The sequence below is a fragment of the Oncorhynchus clarkii genome, chromosome 4, assembly GCF_045791955.1.
Source record: "Oncorhynchus clarkii lewisi isolate Uvic-CL-2024 chromosome 4, UVic_Ocla_1.0, whole genome shotgun sequence".
NCBI classification, from domain to species: domain Eukaryota; kingdom Metazoa; phylum Chordata; class Actinopteri; order Salmoniformes; family Salmonidae; genus Oncorhynchus; species Oncorhynchus clarkii.
This window is the reverse complement of record NC_092150.1, coordinates 90,330,295-90,355,383: the sequence shown is the minus strand read 5'-3', so window position 1 is coordinate 90,355,383 and position 25,089 is coordinate 90,330,295. Positions and strand designations below refer to the sequence as shown.

Below are 25,089 nucleotides of genomic sequence, written 5' to 3'. Positions count from 1 at the left end.
CTGGTTCTGACTGGTACTGACTGGTTGTGACCAGGTCTGTTGTCTTTCTCTCTCTGCGGTGGAGGTTATAGATAAGTCACATAAATTCAAGACTAGACTGTTTTGGTAGTGACAGGGTCAGGGTGGTTTGGTATTAACAGTGTCAGGGTGGTTTGGTATTAACAGGGTCTGTGGTCTGTACAGATACAGAGGTCCCATACTCCTCTCTTCACATTGTAATTCTTATCTTCATTTTGCCAAAACATCATCATCCCTCAGTAACTTCAAGCATAGACAAGGGATCAACCTGATGAACCAAACTACCCAGTAATCCCCTAATTTTTGCTAATTTTTAAATCACATTTACATAAGTATTCAGACCATTTGCTCAGTACTCCAGGTGAAACTGGTTGAGAGAATGCCAAAAGTGTGCACAACTGTCATCAAGGCAAAGGGTGGCTACTTTGAAGAATTTAAAAATCTAAAATATATTTTGATTTGTTGTTACTACTTTATTCCATATGTTTAATTTCATCGTGTTGATGTCTTCATTATCATTCTACAATGTAGAAAATAGTAAAAAAAATAAAAAAACTCTTGAATGAGTGGGTGTTTCTTCTTCTGAATGAGTGAGTATATTCTTCTTGTTTTTGGTGTGGTTTTTATATCATCCCTTTTGGGTTTCCAACCTCACCTGCTCACCATTTTAACAGTGCTTTTATCTGCTCTGTTCTGTCTTTCACTTGTTTTCTTTTGTGCAAAAAAAATATATAGAAAAAGGGTCTGTTGTCTCTGTCCGTCACTACAGATGACCCTGCAGTGGAAGGTCTGGACAAGTCACGGCAGCTCCAGACAGGAGAGGTGATCATCATTGTGGTCGTGCTGCTCATGTGGGCAGGTAAGGAAAAGGACAGGGCAGGTAAGGAAAAGGACAGGTAAGGAAAAGGACAGGTAAGGAAAATGACAGGGCAGGTAAGGAAAAGGACAGGTAAGGAAAAGGACAGGGCAGGTAAGGAAAAGGACATGTAAGGAAAAGGACAGGTAAGGAAAAGGACAGGGCAGGTAAGGAAAAGGACAGGTAAGGAAAAGGACAGGTAAGGAAAAGGACAGGGCAAGTAAGGAAAAGGACAGGTAAGGAAAAGGACAGGTAAGGAAAAGGACAGGGCAGGTAAGGAAAAGGACAGGGCAGGTAAGGAAAAAGACAGGACAGGTAAGGAAAAGGACAGGGCAGGTAAGGAAAAGGATACGGCAGGTAAGGAAAAGGGCAGGTAACGAAAAGGACAGGTAAGGAAAAGGACAGGGCAGGTAAGGAAAAGGACAGGGCAGGTAAGGAAAAGGACAGGGCAGGTAAGGAAAAGGACAGGGCAGGTAAGGAAAAGGACAGGTAAGGAAAAGGGCAGGTAAGGAAAAGGACAGGGCAGGTAAGGAAAAGGGCAGGTAAGGAAAAGGACAGGGCAGGTAAGGAAAAGGACAGGTATGGAAAAGGGCAGGTATGGAAAAGGGCAGGTAAGGAAAAGGACAGGTATGGAAAAGGACAGGGCAGGTAAGGAAAAGGACAGGTATGGAAAAGGACAGGGCAGGTAAGGAAAAGGACAGGGCAGGTAAGGAAACGGACAGGGCAGGTAAGGAAAAGGACAGGGCGGGTATGGAAAAGGACAGGTAGGGAAAAGGACAGGGCAGGTATGGAAGATGACAGATCAGGTAAGGAAAAGGACAGGGCAGGTATGGAAAAGGACAGGTAAGGAAAAGGACAGGGCAGGTATGGAAAAGAACAGGGCAGGTAAGGAAAAGGACAGGTATGGAAAAGGGCAGGTAAGGAAAAGGACAGGTAAGGAAAAGGGCAGGGCAGGTAAGGAAAAGGACAGGTATGGAAAAGGGCAGGTAAGGAAAAGGACAGGACAGGTAAGGAAAAGGACAGGTATGGAAAAGGGCAGGTAAGGAAAAAGACAGGTAAGGAAAAGGGCAGGTAAGGAAAAGGACAGGGCAGGTAAGGAAAAGGGCAGGTAAGGAAAAGGACAGGGCAGGTAAGGAAAAGGACAGGGCAGGTATGGAAAAGGACAGGGCAGGTAAGGAAAAGGACCGGGCAGGTAAGGAAAAGGACAGGGCGGGAATGGAAAAGGACAGGTAGGGAAAAGGACAGGGCAGGTATGGAAGATGACAGATCAGGTAAGGAAAAGGACAGGGCAGGTATGGAAAATGACAGGTAAGGAAAAGGACAGGGCAGGTATGGAAAAGAACAGGGCAGGTAAGGAAAAGGACAGGTATGGAAAAGGGGAGGTAAGGAAAAGGACAGGTAAGGAAAAGGGCAGGGCAGGTAAGGAAAAGGACAGGTATGGAAAAGGGCAGGTAAGGAAAAGGAGAGGGCAGGTAAGGAAAAGGACAGGGCAGGTAAGGAAAAGGACAGGTATTGAAAAGGGCAGGTAAGGAAAAGGACAGGTAAGGAAAAGGGCAGGTAAGGAAAAGGGCAGGTAAGGAAAAGGACAGGGCAGGTAAGGAAAAGGACAGGGCAGGTATGGAAAAGGACAGGGCAGGTATGGTAAAGGGCAGGGCAGGTAAGGAAAAGGACAGGTATGGAAAAGGGCAGGTAAGGAAAAGGACAGGGCAGGTAAGGAAAAGGACAGGGCAGGTAAGGAAAAGGACAGGTATTGAAAAGGGCAGGTAAGGAAAAGGACAGGTAAGGAAAAGGGCAGGTAAGGAAAAGGGCAGGTAAGGAAAAGGACAGGGCAGGTAAGGAAAAGGGCAGGTAAGGAAAAGGACAGGGCAGGTAAGGAAAAGGACAGGGCAGGTATGGAAAAGGACAGGGCAGGTAAGGAAAAGGACAGGGCGGGTATGGAAAAGGACAGGTAAGTAAAAGGACAGTGCAGTTATGGAAAAGGACAGGGCAGGTATGGAAAAGGACAGGGCAGGTAAGGAAAAGGACAGGGCAGGTAAGGAAAAGGACAGGGCAGGTAAGGAAAAGGACAGGGCAGGTAAGGAAAAGGACATGGCAGGTAAGGAGAAGGACAGGTATGGAAAAGGACAGGGCAGGTAAGGAAAAGGACAGGGCAGGTAAGGAAAAGGGCAGGGCAGGTAAGGAAAAGGACAGGGCAGGTAAGGAAAAGGACAGGGCAGGTAAGGAAAAGGACAGGTAAGGAAAAGGACAGGGCAGGTAAGGAAAAGGACAGGTAAGGTATGGAAAAGGACAGGGCAGGTAAGGAAAAGGACAGGGCGGGTAAGGAAAAGGACAGGTAAGTAAAAGGACAGGGCAGTTATGGAAAAGGACAGGGCAGGTATGGAAAATGACAGGGCAGGTAAGGAAAAGGACAGGGCAGGTAAGGAAAAGGACAGGGCAGTTAAGGAAAAGGACATGGCAGGTAAGGAGAAGGACAGGTATGGAAAAGGACAGGGCAGGTAAGGAAAAGGACAGGGCAGGTAAGGAAAAGGGCAGGGCAGGTAAGGAAAAGGACAGGTAAGGAAAAGGACAGGTAAGGAAAAGGACAGGGCAAGTAAGGAAAAGGACAGGTATGGAAAAGGACAGGTAAGGAAAAGGACAGGGCAGGTAAGGAAAAGGACAGGGCAGGTAAGGAAAATGACAGGACAGGTAAGGAAAAGGACAGGGCAGGTAAGGAAAAGGATACGGCAGGTAAGGAAAAGGGCAGGTAACGAAAAGGACAGGTAAGGAAAAGGACAGGGCAGGTAAGGAAAAGGACTGGGCAGGTAAGGAAAAGGACAGGGCAGGTAAGGAAAAGGACAGGGCAGGTAAGGAAAAGGACAGGTAAGGAAAAGGGCAGGTAAGGAAAAGGACAGGGCAGGTAAGGAAAAGGGCAGGTAAGGAAAAGGACAGGGCAGGTAAGGAAAAGGACAGGTATGGAAAAGGGCAGGTATGGAAAAGGGCAGGTAAGGAAAAGGACAGGTATGGAAAAGGACAGGGCAGGTAAGGAAAAGGACAGGTATGGAAAAGGACAGGGCAGGTAAGGAAAAGGACAGGGCAGGTAAGGAAACGGACAGGGCAGGTAAGGAAAAGGACAGGGCGGGTATGGAAAAGGACAGGTAGGGAAAAGGACAGGGCAGGTATGGAAGATGACAGATCAGGTAAGGAAAAGGACAGGGCAGGTATGGAAAAGGACAGGTAAGGAAAAGGACAGGGCAGGTATGGAAAAGAACAGGGCAGGTAAGGAAAAGGACAGGTATGGAAAAGGGCAGGTAAGGAAAAGGACAGGTAAGGAAAAGGGCAGGGCAGGTAAGGAAAAGGACAGGTATGGAAAAGGGCAGGTAAGGAAAAGGACAGGACAGGTAAGGAAAAGGACAGGTATGGAAAAGGGCAGGTAAGGAAAAAGACAGGTAAGGAAAAGGGCAGGTAAGGAAAAGGACAGGGCAGGTAAGGAAAAGGGCAGGTAAGGAAAAGGACAGGGCAGGTAAGGAAAAGGACAGGGCAGGTATGGAAAAGGACAGGGCAGGTAAGGAAAAGGACCGGGCAGGTAAGGAAAAGGACAGGGCGGGAATGGAAAAGGACAGGTAGGGAAAAGGACAGGGCAGGTATGGAAGATGACAGATCAGGTAAGGAAAAGGACAGGGCAGGTATGGAAAATGACAGGTAAGGAAAAGGACAGGGCAGGTATGGAAAAGAACAGGGCAGGTAAGGAAAAGGACAGGTATGGAAAAGGGGAGGTAAGGAAAAGGACAGGTAAGGAAAAGGGCAGGGCAGGTAAGGAAAAGGACAGGTATGGAAAAGGGCAGGTAAGGAAAAGGAGAGGGCAGGTAAGGAAAAGGACAGGGCAGGTAAGGAAAAGGACAGGTATTGAAAAGGGCAGGTAAGGAAAAGGACAGGTAAGGAAAAGGGCAGGTAAGGAAAAGGGCAGGTAAGGAAAAGGACAGGGCAGGTAAGGAAAAGGACAGGGCAGGTATGGAAAAGGACAGGGCAGGTATGGTAAAGGGCAGGGCAGGTAAGGAAAAGGACAGGTATGGAAAAGGGCAGGTAAGGAAAAGGACAGGGCAGGTAAGGAAAAGGACAGGGCAGGTAAGGAAAAGGACAGGTATTGAAAAGGGCAGGTAAGGAAAAGGACAGGTAAGGAAAAGGGCAGGTAAGGAAAAGGGCAGGTAAGGAAAAGGACAGGGCAGGTAAGGAAAAGGGCAGGTAAGGAAAAGGACAGGGCAGGTAAGGAAAAGGACAGGGCAGGTATGGAAAAGGACAGGGCAGGTAAGGAAAAGGACAGGGCGGGTATGGAAAAGGACAGGTAAGTAAAAGGACAGTGCAGTTATGGAAAAGGACAGGGCAGGTATGGAAAAGGACAGGGCAGGTAAGGAAAAGGACAGGGCAGGTAAGGAAAAGGACAGGGCAGGTAAGGAAAAGGACAGGGCAGGTAAGGAAAAGGACATGGCAGGTAAGGAGAAGGACAGGTATGGAAAAGGACAGGGCAGGTAAGGAAAAGGACAGGGCAGGTAAGGAAAAGGGCAGGGCAGGTAAGGAAAAGGACAGGGCAGGTAAGGAAAAGGACAGGGCAGGTAAGGAAAAGGACAGGTAAGGAAAAGGACAGGGCAGGTAAGGAAAAGGACAGGGAAGGTATGGAAAAGGACAGGGCAGGTAAGGAAAAGGACAGGGCGGGTAGGGAAAAGGACAGGTAAGTAAAAGGACAGGGCAGTTATGGAAAAGGACAGGGCAGGTATGGAAAATGACAGGGCAGGTAAGGAAAAGGACAGGGCAGGTAAGGAAAAGGACAGGGCAGTTAAGGAAAAGGACATGGCAGGTAAGGAGAAGGACAGGTATGGAAAAGGACAGGGCAGGTAAGGAAAAGGACAGGGCAGGTAAGGAAAAGGGCAGGGCAGGTAAGGAAAAGGACAGGGCAGGTAAGGAAAAGGACATGGCAGGTAAGGAGAAGGACAGGTATGGAAAAGGACAGGGCAGGTAAGGAAAAGGAAAAGGACAGGGCAGGTAAGGAAAAGGACAGGGCAGGTAAGGAAAATGACAGGTAAGGAAAAGGACAGGGCAGGTAAGGAAAAGGACAGGGAAGGTATGGAAAAGGACAGGGCAGGTAAGGAAAAGGACAGGGCGGGTATGGAAAAGGACAGGTAAGTAAAAGGACAGGGCAGTTATGGAAAAGGACAGGGCAGGTATGGAAAATGACAGGGCAGGTAAGGAAAAGGACAGGGCAGGTAAGGAAAAGGACAGGGCAGTTAAGGAAAAGGACATGGCAGGTAAGGAGAAGGACAGGTATGGAAAAGGACAGGGCAGGTAAGGAAAAGGACAGGGCAGGTAAGGAAAAGGGCAGGGCAGGTAAGGAAAAGGACAGGGCAGGTAAGGAAAAGGACATGGCAGGTAAGGAGAAGGACAGGTATGGAAAAGGACAGGGCAGGTAAGGAAAAGGAAAAGGACAGGGCAGGTAAGGAAAAGGACAGGGCAGGTAAGGAAAAGGAAAGGGCAGGTAAAGAAAGGGACATGGCAGGTAAAGGGGAAGGACAGGTATGGAAAAGGACAGGGCAGGTAAGGAAAAGGACAGGGCAGGTAAGGAAAAGGACAGGGCAGGTAAGGAAAAGGACAGGGCAGATAAGGAAAAGGACAGGTAAGGAAAAGGACAGGGCAGGTAATGACTTTGCATGCTACCAATTACTTAGAAGCTCGTTATTGCAGATTGGATGGGTGAGTGTTCAGTTGTCCAAGGATGCTGTTTCCACTATACATTTACATTTTAGTAATTCAGCAGACAACTATGTCTCTGTCAATCAATCAATCATTCAATCAATCAGCCAGTCAACTATGTCTCTGTCAATCAATCAATCCATCAATCAATCAGCCAGTCAACTATGTCTCTGTCAATCAATCAATCCATGAATCAATCAGCCAGTCAACTACAGCACTGATTTCAAGCTCATCGTTAATTTTGACAGAACCTGGGTGATATAAATCGTACAATTATTTTCATATCGGCTTTAAAATGAACAAGAATGGCTCAGTTTTCAAAATATCTTCTCCCCTACTGTCACGTCAAATCAACATCACACTTCTCTCTCTAGTCCCTGATGTTCAACCCCAGTAATGACTAGACATGGCCTTAAGCCTCTGAGATCTAAGACTGAGTGAGGTGTGAGACGCAACCAGGCCTGACAGGCTGTTATACCCCGGGGACCTGCAGGAACAACCAGGCTGTTACACCCCAGGGACCTGCAGGAACAACCAGGCTGTTAAACCCCGGGGACCTGCAGGAACAACCAGTCCTGACAGGCTGTTACACCCCAGGGACCTGCAGGAACAACCAGGCCTGACAGGCTGTTACACCCCAGGGACCTGCAGGAACAACCAGGCCTGACAGGCTGTTACACCCCAGGGACCTGCAGGAACAACCAGGCCTGACAGGCTGTTACACCCCAGGGACCTGCAGGAACAACCAGGCCTGACAGGCTGTTATACCCCAGGGACCTGCAGGAACAACCAGGCCTGACAGGCTGTTACACCCCAGGGACCTGCAGGAACAACCAGGCCTGACAGGCTGTTACACCCCAGGGACTTGCAGGAACAACCAGGCCTGACAGGCTGTTATACCCCAGGGACCTGCAGGAACAACCAGGCCTGACAGGCTGTTACACCCCAGGGACCTGCAGGAACAACCAGGCCTGGCAGGTTGTTACACCCCAGGGACCTGCAGGAACAACCAGGCCTGACAGGTTGTTTCACCCCAGGGACCTGCAGGAACAACCAGGCCTGACAGTTGCCTAATATAAACTATTATAGTATATATGCCAGGAGCATTCCAATATTACCTTAGGAGGTCCAGACTACTGCTGCTTTTCTGTTCTACCTGATCATTAGTTGCACCCACCTGGTGTCCCAGGTCTAAATCAGTCCCTGATTAGAGGGGAATCACCCACCTGGTGTCCCAGGTCTAAATCAGTCCCTGATTAGAGGGGAATCACCCACCTGGTGTCCCAGGTCTAAATCAGCCCCTGATTAGAAGGGAATCACCCACCTGGTGTCCCAGGTCTAAATCAGCCCCTGATTAGAAGGGAATCACCCACCTGGTGTCCCAGGTCTAAATCAGCCCCTGATTAGAGGGGAATCACCCACCTGGTGTCCCATGTCTAAATCAGCCCCTGATTAGAGGGGAATCACCCACCTGGTGTCCCAGGTCTAAATCAGCCCCTGATTAGAGGGGAAGAATGGGGGGGAAAGCAGTGAAACTGGCTCCAGGTCCAGATTTTTATTTGAGGGATAAACGCTATTATATATGCACCCAACTAACATTCTCATCCAGAGGACCAAACAGGCAGATCACCCAACTAACATTCTCATCCAGAGGACCAAACAGGCAGATCACCCAGCTAACATTCTCATCCAGAGAACCAAACAGGCAGATCACCCAGCTAACATTCTCATCCAGAGGACCAAACAGGCAGATCACCCAGCTAACATTCTCATCCAGAGGACCAAACAGGCAGATCACCCAGTTTAAAGGGATATTGTCTATCCATCCACTGAGACTTTTATTGGAGGACCAACTCCTGTTGAGGGCCTAATGAACGGGCCTACCAACTCCTGTTGAGGGCCCAATGTAGCTCAACGGGCCTACCAACTCCTGTTGAGGGCCTAATGAACGGGCCTACCAACTCCTGTTGAGGGCCTAATGAACGGGCCTACCAACTCCTGTTGAGGGCCTAATGAACGGGCCTACCAACTCCTGTTGAGGGCCCAATGAACGGGCCTACCAACTCCTGTTGAGGGCCCAATGTAGCTCAACGGGCCTACCAACTCCTGTTGAGGGCCCAATGTAGCTCAACGGGCCTACCAACTCCTGTTGAGGGCCTAATGTAGCTCAACGGGCCTACCAACTCCTGTTGAGGGCCCAATGTAGCTCAACGGGCCTACCAACTCCTGTTGAGGGCCCAATGTAGCTCAACGGGCTGTGTAGTTATTACAAAACAAACGTCTCTATTGCCTTCTCTATTGCCGTCTCTATTGCCTTCTCTATTGCCTTACATGCAGCAGCACCCCGAACTAACCCATCCAGATGCTGCAGGTGTATTAGTCCATTAAGGTCCACTCTAACAGCCAGCAAACACACAAAGGGAAACTATACCGATGGTGCTGTATGACAACAAGAAGAAGACATTGACTTCCTTCCAAATGGCACCCTATTCCCTATATAACGCACTACTTTTGACCCGAGTCCTATTGGTCCTGGACAAAAGTAGTGCACTAGTGAGTATGGTGCCATTGCCTTCACAACCATTGGGTAGATATAATTATCTTCCCTGCTCAAAGATAAAGACACCACCATCGTCACCACCATCGTCACCACCATTGTCACCACCATCGTCACTACCATCATCACGCCATACCCCCCCAGGGAATGATCCACGTACCCTCTACTATGTCTCCACTACTAGTTACATGAGATGGTGGTGACAGGGCTGTGAGTGACCAATGACAATATGTTAATCCCCATCTCTCGTCTCTCTACCCCCCCCCCCCCCCCCCTGCAGCTGTCATTGCCCTGTTCTGTCGGCAGTATGACATCATCAAGGACAACGACTCTAGTACCGGTAAAGACAAGGTAAAGCCGTCGTCGTTGGCGAGCACGCCAGAACACTGCTCCGGAGGACTGCTGAGGAATAAGGTAAATAGATGAATGAATTAAGCAATTAATTAATCAATCAATCAACAGCACAGGACTGCTACGGGGAAAGGTCGGCAAGGTCAACCAGAGGGCATTCACTCAGACCATGGGATACATTTTGTAGGTTACACAGTCAACTACAGGAGGACTGCTTATGAGCAAGGTACATAGTTGATGGTCAACTTATTAGCCATTAAGTCAAGTACCCATACTGTAACAGTAAGCAATTACTCTGGTTGTAGTCATTGTAATATAATTGTACTATAGTATTTGCAATATAATTGTTCTATAGTAATTGTAATATAATTGTACTATAGTATTTGCAATATAATTGTTCTATAGTAATTGTAATATAATTGTACTATAGTATTTGTAATATAATTGCAATATAATTGCACTATAGTAATTATAATATAATTGTAAAAGACATGTACTATAGTAATTGTAATGTAATTGTACTATAGTAATAGTAATATAATTGTATTATAGTAATATAATTGTACTATAGTAATAGTAATATAATTGTATTATAGTAATAGTAATATAATTGTATTATAGTAATATAATTGTACTATAGTAATAGTAATAGAATTGTACTATAGTAATAGTAATATAATTGTATTATAGTAATATAATTGTACTATAGTAATTGTAATATAATTGTACTATAGTAATAGTAATATAATTGTACTATAGTAATTGTAATGTAATTGTACTATAGTAATAGTAATATAATTGTACTATAGTAATAGTAATAGAATTGTACTATAGTAATTGTAATATAATTGTACTCTAGTGTAGTAGTATAGTAGGCGCCACATTGTATACCTGATGATGTATTCATGTACTTGCATCAAATATCACGTTCAGAAGCAGTCACATACTGTACAACAACACCTGCAATCTCTACAGCTCCACCACGTTACACCCGGACTGCTTCCATATATCACTCCACCATGTTACACCCTGACTGCATCCACATATCACTCCACCACGTTACACCCTGACTGCATCCACATATCACTCCACCACCTGACTGCTTCCACATATCACTCCACCACCTGACTGCTTCCACATATCACTCCACCACGTTACACCCGGACTGCATCCACAGATCACTCCACCACGTTACACCCTGACTGCATCCACATATCACTCCACCACCTGACTGCTTCCACATATCACTCCACCACCTGACTGCATCCACATATCACTCCACCACCTGACTACATCCACATATCACTCCACCACCTGACTGCTTCCACATATCACTCCACCACCTGACTGCTTCCACATATCACTCCACCACCTGACTGCTTCCACATATCACTCCACCACCTGACTGCTTCCACATATCACTCCACCACGTTACACCCGGACTGCATCCACAGATCACTCCACCACGTTACACCCTGACTGCATCCACATATCACTCCACCACCTGACTGCTTCCACATATCACTCCACCACCTGACTGCATCCACATATCACTCCACCACCTGACTACATCCACATATCACTCCACCACCTGACTGCATCCACATACCACTCCACCACGTTACACCCTGACTGCATCCACATATCACTCCACCACGTTACACCCTGACTGCATCCACATATCACTCCACCACGTTACACCCTGACTGCATCCACATATCACTCCACCACCTGACTGCTTCCACATATCACTCCACCACCTGACTGCTTCCACATATCACTCCACCACCTGACTGCTTCCACATATCACTCCACCACGTTACACCCTGACTGCTTCCACATATCACTCCACCACCTGACTGCTTCCACATATCACTCCACCACCTGACTGCTTCCACATATCACTCCACCACCTGACTGCTTCCACATATCACTTCACCACCTGACTGCATCCACATATCACTCCACCACCTGACTGCTTCCACATATCACTCCACCACCTGACTGCTTCCACATATCACTCCACCACCTGACTGCTTCCACATATCACTCCACCACCTGACTGCTTCCACATATCACTCCACCACCTGACTGCTTCCACATATCACTCCACCACCTGACTGCTTCCACATATCACTCCACCACGTTACACCCTGACTGCTGGGCTGAATCATAGACTCTCCACTCTCCACTCAGAGGAACCCATTTCTGTTGCTGCCCTCTCAGTAACCTCTATAGTGGTGTCCATTTCAGCCTTGAAACCTAAGTATATCCCAGCACTCCATTTCAACTGTGAACTTCTCTGTGTGTGTGTGTGTGTTCCATTTAAAGGGAAAGATGGGATACCTAGTCAGTTGTACAACTGAATGCCTTCAACTGAGGGGGGGGGGGGGAGGGGGCTGCCTTATTCGACACCCGCGTCTTCGTCGCCCGGGGAACAATGGGATAACTGCCTTGTTCAGGGGAACAGTGGGTTAACTGCCTTGCTCTCAGGGGAACAGTGGGTTAACTGCCTTGCTCTCAGGGGAACAGTGGGTTAACTGCCTTGCTCAGGGGAACAGTGGGTTAACTGCCTTGCTCAGGGGAACAGTGGGTTAACTGCCTTGCTCAGCGGAACAGTGGGTTAACTGCCTGGCCCTCAGGGGGCCAAAACGACAGATTTTTACCTTTGTCAGCTCGGGGATTCGATCCAGCAACCACTAGCTCTAACCACTAGTTTACCTGTGACCTTCTCTGTGAAAGATTCCCCTGTCGTCTAACAACCCTGACAGTGACATACCACGTTATGTTGGCAGCCGCTCGTCACCATGGCAACCTGTACTGTTGAACTATAGGAATGTACAGAACGTCCCAATGTCACATCCCTTTCCATCTCGCAGCTGTTGTCGTCAAACTGAAAAATATATTTAAAAAATAGATATATTTTTTAAAACATACATCCTAATTTCCATATGTCAACGATGACACCTACATTGGGTGTTAAAATGGTGGATTGTTGTAGCAGCGTCTTTATGTGGAGGGCTGCAGCAGAGAGGTGAAGCAGAAACAGACAGTCCCCTGCTATGAAAAATACACGCAACTGGGATCTGCTTGGCAAACGGGGACAGAGAGAGAGAGAGAGTGTGTGTGAGGGGGGTGGAACACTGAATAACACTCGGTAATGGTTTAGGATTTGTCCCATATGGCACCCTATTCCGTATATAGTGCACTATATTGGACCCAGACTATTTTGAACAATGCCCTATGAGCTCTGGTTAAAAAAAAAACTAGTGCACTATATAGGGAATAGATGTTTATTTTCTGCCTTTTATAGGGAACGTGCGAAAACCTTTGAGAGCTTGGTGGTATTGAAGCCATCCGCCAGTCAATGAGATGGGGTCATCTTCATTATAATGTTCAGTAGGGAGATATTGAAGCTCTCTCTTTCCTGTTGGAAGATTCTCAGGGGTAATCGTCTTCAGTGTCCTGGCTCATCCTCCTCTTCCTCTTGTCGTTAAGAGTCTAATGGGGAAAGGGTTTCTGATGAGGTCCGTGATGAAAGCTTTAATTAGCTTTAACCAGTAGAATTGCTGAGTATGTTGCTGAGCATATTTAATCGATGTGAAACGGCTAGCTAGTTAGCGGTGGTGCACGCTTATAGCGTTTCAATCGGTGACGTCACTTGCTCTGAGACCTTGAAGTAGTGGTCCCCCTTGCTCTGCAAGGGCCGTGGCTTTTGTGGCGCGATGGGTAACGATGCTTCGAGGATGTCTGTTGTCGTTGTGTGAAGAGGGTCCCTGGTTCGGGGCGAGGAGAGGGGACGGAAGCTATACTGTTACACCTATGTTTTTGCCAGTAATTTGATTCTATGTATTCTTCAATCACAGCTGTTTTCTGACCTGCTGTTCCTTCGGGGTTTTTTATTTGTGCATTTCGGTACTGTTTTAGTGTTCTGTGTCTCTTCGTTTTCTGTTGGATAGGTTTCTAAATTTCTTTCTTAGGTTTTTTCACTCTTCATCAAGCCATTTCTCATTGCTGTTAATTTTCTTAGGTTTTCTGCTTGATTTTGTATGTATTTGCTATGTTAGCTGATATGTCAAATATACTGTTCAGGCTTTCTACTAAGTGAACACCTTCACTATTGCAGGGAAACATTTTGCCGAGGAAGTTGTCTCTGAGGGATTGGATTTATTTATTTTTTTGTCCAATTATTCTTTGGTCGGCTTCTACACTATCTTCCTTCCATCGATAGCATTTTTTAATAGCATGCAGTTTGTTGGGCTTTGATGCCTCATGGTTGAGTATTGTTCTGTTCAAGTAGGCTGTGATTTTGCTGTGATCTGATAGGGGTGTCAGTGACTGTGAACTCTCTGAGAGACTCTGGGTTGAGGTCAGTGATAGAGTAGTCTACAAGGGATGAGTTGTTGGTGTACCTACCGTAGGAAGCCCCTCAAAGCATACCATTGACTATGTACAGATCCAGCATGCGACAGCTCTGTTTTTGTTGGTTATGTTGTCGTAGTTGAATTCTGTCATCTCCAAGTACATTCGGAAAGTATTCAGACCCCTTGACTTTTTCCACATTTTCTAAAATTGATTAAATTGTTTTTTTCCCTCATCAAACTATACACACAATACCCCATAATGACAAATGTATAAAAAATGTATTTAAAAGAAAATAACATTTACATAAGTATTCAGACAATTTACACAATACTTTGTTGAAGCACCTTTGGCAGCGATTACTGCCTCGAGTCTTCTTGGGTATGATGCTACAAGCTTGGCACACCTGGATTTGAATGGGGAGCATCGCTGCGTAGCTATTTTCAGGTCTCTCCAGAGATGTTCGATCGGGTTCAAGTCCGGGCTCTGGCTGGGCCACTCAAGGACCGAGACTTGTCCCAAAGTCACTCATGCGTTGTCTTGGCTATGTGCTTAGGGTTATTGTCCTGTTAAAAGGTGAAACTTCACCCCAGTCTGATGTCCTGAACGCTCAAGGATCTTTCTTTGCATGGCTCCGTTCATCTTTCCCTCAAACCTGACTAGTCTCCCAGTCCCTGCTGCTGAAAAACATCATGATGCTGCCACCACCATGCTTCATCGAAGGGATGGTGCCAAGTTTCCTCCAGACATGACGCTTGGCATTCTGGCCAAAGAGGTCAATCTTTGTTTCATCAGACCAGAGAATCTTGTTTCTCAAGGTCTGAGTCCTTTAGGTGCCTTTTGGCAAACTCCGAGTGGGCTGTCATGTGCCTTTTACTGAGGAGTGGCTTCCGTCTGGCCACTCTTAGCATAAGGGCCTGATTGGTGGAATGCTACAGAGATGGTTGTCCTTCTGGAAGGTTTTCCCATCTCCACAGAGGAACTCTGGAGCTCTGAGTGACCAAGGCCCTTCTCCCTCGATTGCTCAGTTTGGCCGGACGGCCAGCTCTAAGAAGAGTCTTGGTGGTTTCAAACAACTTCCATTTAGGAATGATGGAGTCCACTGTGTTCTTGGTGAAACTTCAATGCTGCAGAGATTTTTTGGTACACTTCCCCAGATCTGTGCCTCGACACAATTCTGTCTCAGAGCTCTACGGACAATTTCTTTGACCTCATGGCTTTGTTTTTGCTCTGACTTGCACTGCCAACTGTGGAGCCTTATATAGACAGGTGTGTGCCTTTCCAAACCATGTCAGATCAATTGAATTTACCACACCTGGACTCCAATCAAGTTGTAGAAACATCTCAAGGATGATCAATGGAAACAGGATGCACCTGAGCTCAATTTTGAGTCTCATAACAAAGGGTCTGAATACTTATGTAAATAATGTATTTCTGTTTTTTATTTTTAATACATTTGTAAAAGTTTCTCAAAACATGTTTTTGCTTAGTCATTATTTTTTATTTTATTTTACCTTTATTTAACCAGGTAGGCAAGTTGAGAACAAGTTCTCATTATGAAGTATTGTGTGTAGATTAATGAGGACATTTAATACATTTTGTAATAATGCTGTAACATAACAAAATGTGAAACAAGTCAATGCACTGTAGGTGTTTGTGGTTGTCAGGGGAGTGTCTCGCGGGGTCCATTGCTCTTGTGTTAGGTGTTGGACACAGTCATGGGAAATGCTTGCGTTTAACCGCCTTATGGTAGCAGGGTGGAAGTCTTTTCGTGGTAGCAGGGTGGAGATAACCACTCATGAGTTGGGGAAAGTGGAAGAAGCTTTTTTCAGTCACTCCCTTGGGTGTTGTTGCCACCCTTTCCTGCTGTGTGCTGGGGTTGATTCTCCACTTGGGGTAGCTCGTCTGTGGGGCTGTTTAAGGAAGGGGTCTGGTCTTAGTTGCTTGGGGTGGGGGAATCGTCACCAAGAAAAGAGCTTCTCCTGCTGTTCACCCTCTTTGATTCTGTGGAAGACTTGCTGAAACTGTTTGGAGTTGCCCTGTACCAATACTGTTCCAGACTTACAGGTTGACATTGGCTGCCTCAGAGTCCTCATTGTCTGGGTACCCTGAGTTTCCACACATCGCTAACGCCCCCTTCCCTTGACAGATGAATAGTGTATTAATATAGCACTGCGCCAGGGGAAGATCTGTGTGGAAGATTAAGTTACATACGTTCTCATTTGTCAGCAAAAAAAAACTGTCTGTGGATTGTCCACTCTTTCCATGCCTTCTCTTTTCTTTTCTGTTTTTACATCCAAAGGGTACTGTACTGTGATGACCTCTGCTCAGGGGGGAAGCCATGGAACAAAGGGACCAAAGAGGCCTCTGCATTTGGGAGGCTGTGAAACTCTGCAGCCATTGTTGTTCTCAAGGGCTTTCACACCTTTCACTTTACACCTCTGTACAAATTGAAGTTGCAGGGTATGTTTTGTCCTTGCAAGCCTGGTAGCCTTTTAACTTAGCATTCAGCCTTTATTAAGTCAAATATCTAGAGATTATTCCTTCCAGGTAATTTTGACCAAAATCAAGTTGTAGGTTTGGAGTTTTTTGGAGTGGTTATGTTGTGGAGGGTTTATCCAACACTAAACCATTTATTTTTTTATTGCTGAAATGCTCTCTCTCTCTCTCTCTCTCAATTCAATTCAATTCAATTCAATTCAAGGGCTTTATTGGCATGGGAAACATGTGTTAACATTGCCAAAGCAAGTGAGGTAGATAATATATAAAGTGAATATATAAAGTGAAAAACAATAGAAATTAACAGTAAACATTACACATACAGAAGTTTAAAAACAATAAAGACATTACAAATGTCATATTATATATATACAGTGTTTTAACAATGTACAAATGGTTAAAGGACACAAGATAAAATAAATAAACATAAATATGGGTTATATGGGTTATATCTCTCTCTCTCTCACATTCAGACTGTTTTGTTTCCCTCTGACAGTATAATAATAACCAATGAACCTGTTTAACAGCAGAGAAAACCCCCTAAATTATATTTTTTCAACATGAAATTTGAATACTTTTCCTAGAGTGACCCCAGCATTAGAAAAAGTGAAACATCTCCTTTGTTCATATTTCCATGAAAGCTGTACAACACCAGGGGACAAAGATTGTCTTAGGGTCATTTTTGATCCGACAGTTATAAAATCGTTGACACACCACAAAGACACACACAGATACAATGAGAAATTGAGATTATATGAGCTACTGATTGAACAAAGCCAGCAGCTCCTGAAGATGAAGATCACCATGGTTGGCACAGTTAGAAAGAACAAGCCTGAGCTCCCCCCTGCACTCCTCATAACAATGGGGAAAGAGGCCTTCTCATCAAAGTTTGCCTTAACCCCTCCACCCCTCTAGTTTCTTACCTTCCAAAGAGGAACAAGAATGTGGTCCTCCTGAGCACACTGCACAAAATGGCTGAGATCAGTGATCGTGAGGACAGGAAGCCAGCCATCATCCTGGACGACAACCACAACAAAGGAGGCGTGGACAATCTGGACAAGGTGATTGGAACTTACAGCTGCAGGAGGATGACTGCCCGCTGGCCCCTGGTCATCCTCCATAACATCATTGATGTGTCCTCATACAATGCCTTTCTGATATGGAACAAGATCAAACCTACTTGGATGCCTGATAAGCAGAACAAGAGGAGGGTGTTCCTGGAGCAGCTGGGAAAGGCACTTGTAACCCCACACATTCAAAGACGGGAGCACCGCCCCCGCACAGCAGCCTCTGCAGCGCTTGTGAAAGCTGTTCAGGGGGCTGAATCTTGTCCTGATCCACCTGAGGCTACAGCTGGGGCAGGAAAGAGGAGGAGATGCCAATTCTGCCCCCCAAAGGAGGACTGTAAAACTAATACTATGTGCTGCACATGTGAGAAATACATCTGCAAAGTCCATGTACACACACCTACATACTGTCCTACATGTGCTAATTAGAGTGGATTGATTTATGTTCTTTACTATTTGTATCTATTATCTTATTTTAATCTTATGTATTGTTGTTGTTTACACACCTTGTGGGTGGTGGCAATGGTTACAAACATGGGAGAAGACTAGTATTTTGTAGTTGAAGTCCTCGATGGTACAGTATATAAGAATATATATCACGATGTTACCAAAAAAGTTCAAGACTGTTATTGCTCCCCTTCAATAAAATGCATTCAAAATTCCTTTCTGCACATTTCTGCTAATTTCTTAGGCTATACAAGTGCTATCTCTTGCTAATACAGTACCTTTATCAATAATAATAATAATAAATCTCTACTTTAGTAAAGAAAACAATTATGACAGGTGTGTTGTAATAAAAACGAGTGGTGTCCACTGACTAAATGCAGTCTTTCTGCTCTGTGAAGAGGGAAAACCCAGACAGTTGGTGATGAATGACAGGTTGTTTCTTCATGCAAAATAGATTTGGGGTTTAACATTAAATTAAGCTGCTTTATTTTAGGGGTTTAGTGAAGGCGGACAAGAGGAGTATACAGAATGTTAAGACGACACAAGGGTTAAAATATATAAGTTTTGGCCTCTACAATGGCCTTCTTTAGAACACAAAAATAATAAATTGGTTGTGTTTATTAAGGTCTTAGGTAACGTTAGAATATTGCTCACGAAGCCTGATGTGTCTCTCTGTTTCCATCTATTGCAGTTTCATCCGTCGCTACAATCCATCAACATAATTGAGGTTTAAGGGAAGAATGCAGAATGCAGACGCCAATTCCAGCCTTCCTCCTCCGTCACTACGTTCTCCAACTCCTCAAATCGTCTCTCCTCCTCTCTGATGAAGACGAAACAAGTCATTAGATAAACTGCCGCCCTGAGGCATGACCGTTGATGCATGTCGAGCCAAGCTAATTTAGCAAAGAACACACACACACACACACAGAGAGAGTTAAGTATACTGTACATACACTATTTTAATGTTAATACGTTATACATGAAGTATTTCAAGTGAGATACTTGGTTTGTAATTAGTACACCACCGGCCATCTCTGGGATATCTGTCTCTGTCGTAGATTCAATCCGTGTTGCTGAAAATAAATCCTCTTAAAGGCAATGTTCCTGCGTTTTCGCAGAGGCTGCAATGACTGTCCACTCTGCTTATGTCAGTAGGCTCAATCTGAAAATTCCCTTTAAAATGTTATCGTGGTAAAACACGGATCTTCCGCAATAGAGACTGAATCTAGCCCTTTGTGTTCATGTTGTCGTGTGTGATTTTTTAAAAATATAAACTAGATTCCATGTTATGGATTATGTTACTTTGATTATATCCTTGGATCTGTTTGTTTTTTTGCATCTTAATCCTTTCCCCCCCTTGTACAGTCATTTCACAATAATAACATCCCAATTGGTTGCCACAAAATACTCATACTTGGGAGTAATTATCACAGGTGAAAATGTTGTGATCTGAGTCCGACAGACTATAGCAATGCTAATAAGTACAAATGATAGAAACTAGTTCTGAACACATGCAGTTGTAGATGAATACATACCTTATGAACATCGTCAACACATTATTGACGCATGTCTGTGCATATGAAGAAATGTCTATATTCCATAAGATTGACTACTGGAGGGGCGCATGCCGGTCATTCATCCATAGTATAATATTTAATGTGCTCTCTATTTTACCAACACAAAATATGCAACAACAGAAATTATTGCAATACTGGGAAAGCGGAATATTATACATTTTTATATTGTCATTTGATCATCCTTCCTTTTAGTTAGGACTTGTTTGTTTGGATGTTTTGACACTTGTAAATATCCTGACACTGTGTTTTATCTGAAATATTGAACAATAAAGTTTATTTAAAATTCAAACGGAATATCTGCTGCCCAGACTGATTATGATGTAACAGGGGAAATTACCCAAATTGAAATTGCGTGCATATGTATCACACGGGTCTATCACGGGAGAAATCGACATCTTGACCATTAGGACATTGTCTCTTAGCCCCGAGGGTCAACACTCATTCTGAAGTCGCTGGCGGGTCTACCATCTATCCGTCCCGTGACCATGTACTAAAACAGATCATAGTTTTTTCTATATTGTTTTCTATGTTCGCCAATAGGACGATGGTGATGAAAGTTGCTCATTAACCCTCCTGCTGCGTTCCGGGTCGAATTGGACCGATTTTTCTCTCTCTGAGAAATGTAGTTCATTTAATCTGATTGTCCTACGGTTCCGTGTCTTTGTCCACACAGGGCTTCTGAACTCACAAAATATATTTTTATGATTTTTTCATTAAATTATTTAACTTTTGTACACCTGTGTTGTTCCCCGGTCAACAATGACAGGTCAATAGAAGTGAATGGGTTGTGACTACAATTAGTGTATAAAATTGAGTTCAGGCACATGCCCATTCATCAGATGGACACACCTCTTCTCCCAGACCCCCACGTCCATGTGCCTGAACACACACACACACACACCTCACTCCCCTTCTTGGCTTCCATGGCAACCCCCACGAAAACCTTTCCCCAATATAATCTTTCCCCATAGGAACCACACTTGTTGGCATTCTCACAAACAATCGCAACATTGTTTCAATAATATATAGACATTTTCTCACAGCTCTGGTATATAAAAGCTTTTTTGAGGCCTTGCTCACAATTCATTCTGTGGCAGCACAATGACCAAACGATATACTGTATGTGAGGCTCTTGATCATATCTTTGATCATGACACTGGTGAGGAGGAGAGAGTCCTTGTTAAACTTTGATACAAAGTAGTCTGTGATAAATAGCACTATATGTTTTATCTGAGTATTTGTTATAGTCAAAATAATCTAGACATTATGCTTTTTAAAAACTTTGTTGTGTGAGTGTAACAGTATAAGTTTAAACCGTCCCCTCGCCCATACCCGGGCGCGAACCAGGGACCCTCTGCACACATCAACAACAGTCACCCTCGAAGCATCGTTACCCATCGCTCCACAAAAGCCGCGGCCCTTGCAGAGCAAGGGGAACCACTACTTCAAGGTCTCAGAGCAAGTGACGTCACCGATTGAAACGCTATTTAGCGCGCACCGCTAACTAAGCTAGCCGTTTCACATCCGTTACATGAGCTCAGGTCAATGAGGCCTACAGGCCATAAATAGCAAATAGAAGATCAAAACAGGTAATGTTCACAAGAACATGAGTTGATAAAAAGATCTAACACAACATTAGGTGATAATATATGTATTATTATGGATTTATAAATCAGGTATAATGGGGAGGTCATTTTGGACTGGGAACACAGAATTAATTAACATTAATTAACGAACACAACAGGAGGGTTAAACTAAAGTTATCATCGTATTCTTATTTGTTCATGCTAATGAATAATGTCAAATGATGACATCATCTCGTGTTATGTCTGCGTTACAATTTCTGGTCAACCTATTTTCTCTTGCCATCATTAATTATGTTTACACCAGAATTATCAAAGATACATTTACAAACTGCTGTGGAAGATAGTTTATAAAAGAAGATTCAACATCCAAATATGAACTGTAATTACATCAACATATGAACTGCAATTAGTCTCACAGTAGACTAGACACCACATCAGTCACACAGTAGACTAGACACCACATCAGTCACACAGTAGACTAGACACCACATCAGTCACACAGTAGACTAGACACCACATCAGTCACACAGTAGACTAGACACCACATCAGTCACACAGTAGACTAGACACCACATCAGTCTCACAGTAGACTAGACACCACATCAGTCTCACAGTAGACTAGACACCACATCAGTCTCACAGTAGACTAGACACCACATCAGTCTCACAGTAGACTAGACACCACATCAGTCTCACAGTAGACTAGACACCACATCAGTCTCACAGTAGACTAGACACCACATCAGTCTCACAGTAGACTAGACACCACATCAGTCTCACAGTAGACGAGACACCACATCAGTCTCACAGTAGACTAGACACCACATCAGTCTCACAGTAGACTAGACACCACATCAGTCTCACAGTAGACTAGACACCACATCAGTCACACAGTAGATTAGACACCACATCAGTCTCACAGTAGACTAGACACCACATCAGTCTCACAGTAGACTAGACACCACATCAGTCTCACAGTAGACTAGACACCACATCAGTCACACAGTAGACTAGACACCACATCAGTCTCACAGTAGACTAGACACCACATCAGTCTCACAGTAGACTAGACACCACATCAGTCTCACAGTAGACTAGACACCACATCAGTCTCACAGTAGACTAGACACCACATCAGTCTCACAGTAGACTAGACACCACATCAGTCTCACAGTAGACTAGACACCACATCAGTCACACAGTAGACTAGACACCACATCAGTCACACAGTAGACTAGACACCACATCAGTCACACAGTAGACTAGACACCACATCAGTCACACAGTAGACTAGACACCACATCAGTCACACAGTAGACTAGACACCACATCAGTCACAGCAGTAGACTAGACACCACATCAGTCACACAGTAGACTAGACACCACATCCGTCACACAGTAGACTAGACACCACATCAGTCACACAGTAGACTAGACACCACATCAGTCACACAGTAGACTAGACACCACATCAGTCACACAGTAGACTAGACACCACATCAGTCACAGCAGTAGACTAGACACCACATCAGTCACACAGTAGACTAGACACCACATCAGTCACACAGTAGACTAGACACCACATCAGTCACCCAGTAGACTAGACACCACATCAGTCTCACAGTAGACTAGACACCACATCAGTCACACAGTAGACTAGACACCACATCAGTCACCCAGTAGACTAGACACCACATCAGTCTCACAGTAGACTAGACACCACATCAGTCTCACAGTAGACTAGACACCACATCAGTCACACAGTAGACTAGACACCACATCAGTCACACAGTAGACTAGACACCACATCAGTCACACAGTAGACTAGACACCACATCAGTCACACAGTAGACTAGACACCACATCAGCCTCACAGTAGACTAGACACCACATCAGTCACACAGTAGACTAGACACCACATCAGTCACACAGTAGACTAGACACCACATCAGTCACACAGTAGACTAGACACCACATCAGTCTCACAGTAGACTAGACACCACATCAGTCTCACAGTAGACTAGACACCACATCAGTCACACAGTAGACTAGACACCACATCACCACAGCAGTCACACAGTAGACTAGACACCACATCAGTCACACAGTAGACTAGACACCACATCAGTCACACAGTTACAGTGGGGAGAATGTTCATCATATTAAAGGATTATCAGATAACCATTACATAATTACACTATACAGCAGCCACTTAGCAGTTAATTAGATAGTCATGTATGTATAGCTAACGATGCATGAATACCTAATGGAAGAATCAATGACAACCATGTTAGAAAATTTAGGCTGGTCATCAATAATTCATATATTTCTCCGGAGTACAGGAGAAAGTGTTACTCAATGAAGCCTATTTCTTAACAGAAAACACATCATGTGACGTGATATACAGAGCATGAACTGTGATAATGTTGCAACAAAGCAAAGCTGTATTATAGGCTACGGGTAGGGCCCCAAAGCTGTATTGTAGACTATGGGTAGGGGTCCAAAGCTGTATTATAGGCTATGGGTAGGGCCCCAAAGCTGTATTGTAGGCTACGGGTAGGGCCCCAAAGCTGTATTGTAGGCTACGGGTAGGGCCCCAAAGCTGTATTGTAGACTATGGGTAGGGCCCCAAAGCTGTATTGTAGACTATGGGTAGGGCCCCAAAGCTGTATTGTAGGCTACGGGTAGGGACCCAAAGCTGTATTGTAGGCTACGGGTAGGGCCCCAAAGCTGTATTGTAGGCTACGGGTAGGGCCCCAAAGCTGTATTGTAGACTATGGGTAGGGACCGAAAGCTGTATTGTAGACTATGGGTAGGGCCTCAAAGCTGTATTGTAGGTTACGGGTAGGGCCCCAAAGCTGTATTGTAGACTATAGCTAGGGCCCCAAAGCTGTATTGTAGGCTATGGGTAGGGCCACAAATCTGTATTGTAGGCTATGGGTAGGGCCCCAAAGCTGTATTGTAGACTATGTGTAGGGCCACAAAGCTGTATTGTAGACTATGGGTAGGGCCCCAAAGCTGTATTGTAGGCTATGGGTAGGGACCAAATCTGTATTGTAGACTATGGGTAGGGCCCCAAAGCTGTATTGTAGACTATGGGTAGGGCCCCAAAGCTGTATTGTAGACTATGGGTAGGGCCCCAAAGCTGTATTGTAGACTATGGGTAGGGCACAACGCTGTATTGTAGACTATGGGTAGGGCCCCAACGCTGTATTGTAGACTATGGGTAGGGCCCCAAAGCTGTATTGTAGGCTATGGGTAGGGACCCAAAGCTGTATTGTAGACTATGGGTAGGACCCCAAAGCTGTATTGTAGGCTTTGGGTAGGGCCCCAAAGCTGTATTGTAGACTATGGGTAGGGACCCAAAGCTGTATTGTAGACTATGGGTAGGACCCCAAAGCTGTATTGTAGGCTTTGGGTAGGGCCCCAAAGCTGTATTGTAGGCTTTGGGTAGGGCCCCAAAGCTGTATTGTAGGCTATATAGAGAATAGGGTATAGGAAATAGGGAATAGCACTGTACAGGGAATAGGGTACCATGTGTGATGCATGCTATTTATCCGACTAGATCTGTAGATAACGTACCAAAGATAATATAGCCTATGAACTACAAAAAGCAAATCAAATCAAAGCACGGTGGCTTGGAAAAACTCCCTAGAAAGGCCAGAACCTGGGAAGAAACCTAGAGAGGAACCAGGCTATGAGGGGTGGCCAGTCCTCTTCTGGCTGTGCCGGGTGGAGATTATAAACCTAGAGAGGAACCAGTCTATGAGGGGTGGCCAGTACTCTTCTGGCTGTGCCGGGTGGAGAGGAACCAGGCTATGATGGGTGGCCAGTACTCTTCTGGCTGTGCCGGGTGGAGATTATAAACCTAGAGAGGAACCAGTCTATGAGGGGTGGCCAGTACTCTTCTGGCTGTGCCGGGTGGAAAGGAACCAGGCTATGAGGGGTGGCTAGGAAAAACTTCCTAGAAAGGCCAAAACCTGGGAAGAAACCTAGAGAGGAACCAGGCTATGAGGGGTGGCCAGTACTCTTCTGGCTGTGCCGGGTGGAG

The 25,089-nt window shown here is 45.2% G+C and overlaps 1 protein-coding gene across 1 annotated transcript in view; it reads left to right on the top strand.

Moving 5' to 3' along the window:
* Positions 1–19,746, top strand: part of LOC139407435 (fibronectin type III domain-containing protein 4-like) — a 78,841-nt gene extending 59,095 nt beyond the window's left edge. Inside the window, exons 4-6 of the mRNA XM_071151221.1 lie at positions 788–877; positions 9,430–9,563; positions 18,567–19,746. Of these exons, the coding sequence (XP_071007322.1) occupies positions 788–877; positions 9,430–9,563; positions 18,567–18,608 (266 nt within the window). The 3' untranslated portion in view covers positions 18,609–19,746. The remainder of the gene's footprint in view (positions 1–787; positions 878–9,429; positions 9,564–18,566) is intronic.
* The last annotated feature ends 5,343 nt before the right edge of the window (positions 19,747–25,089 follow it).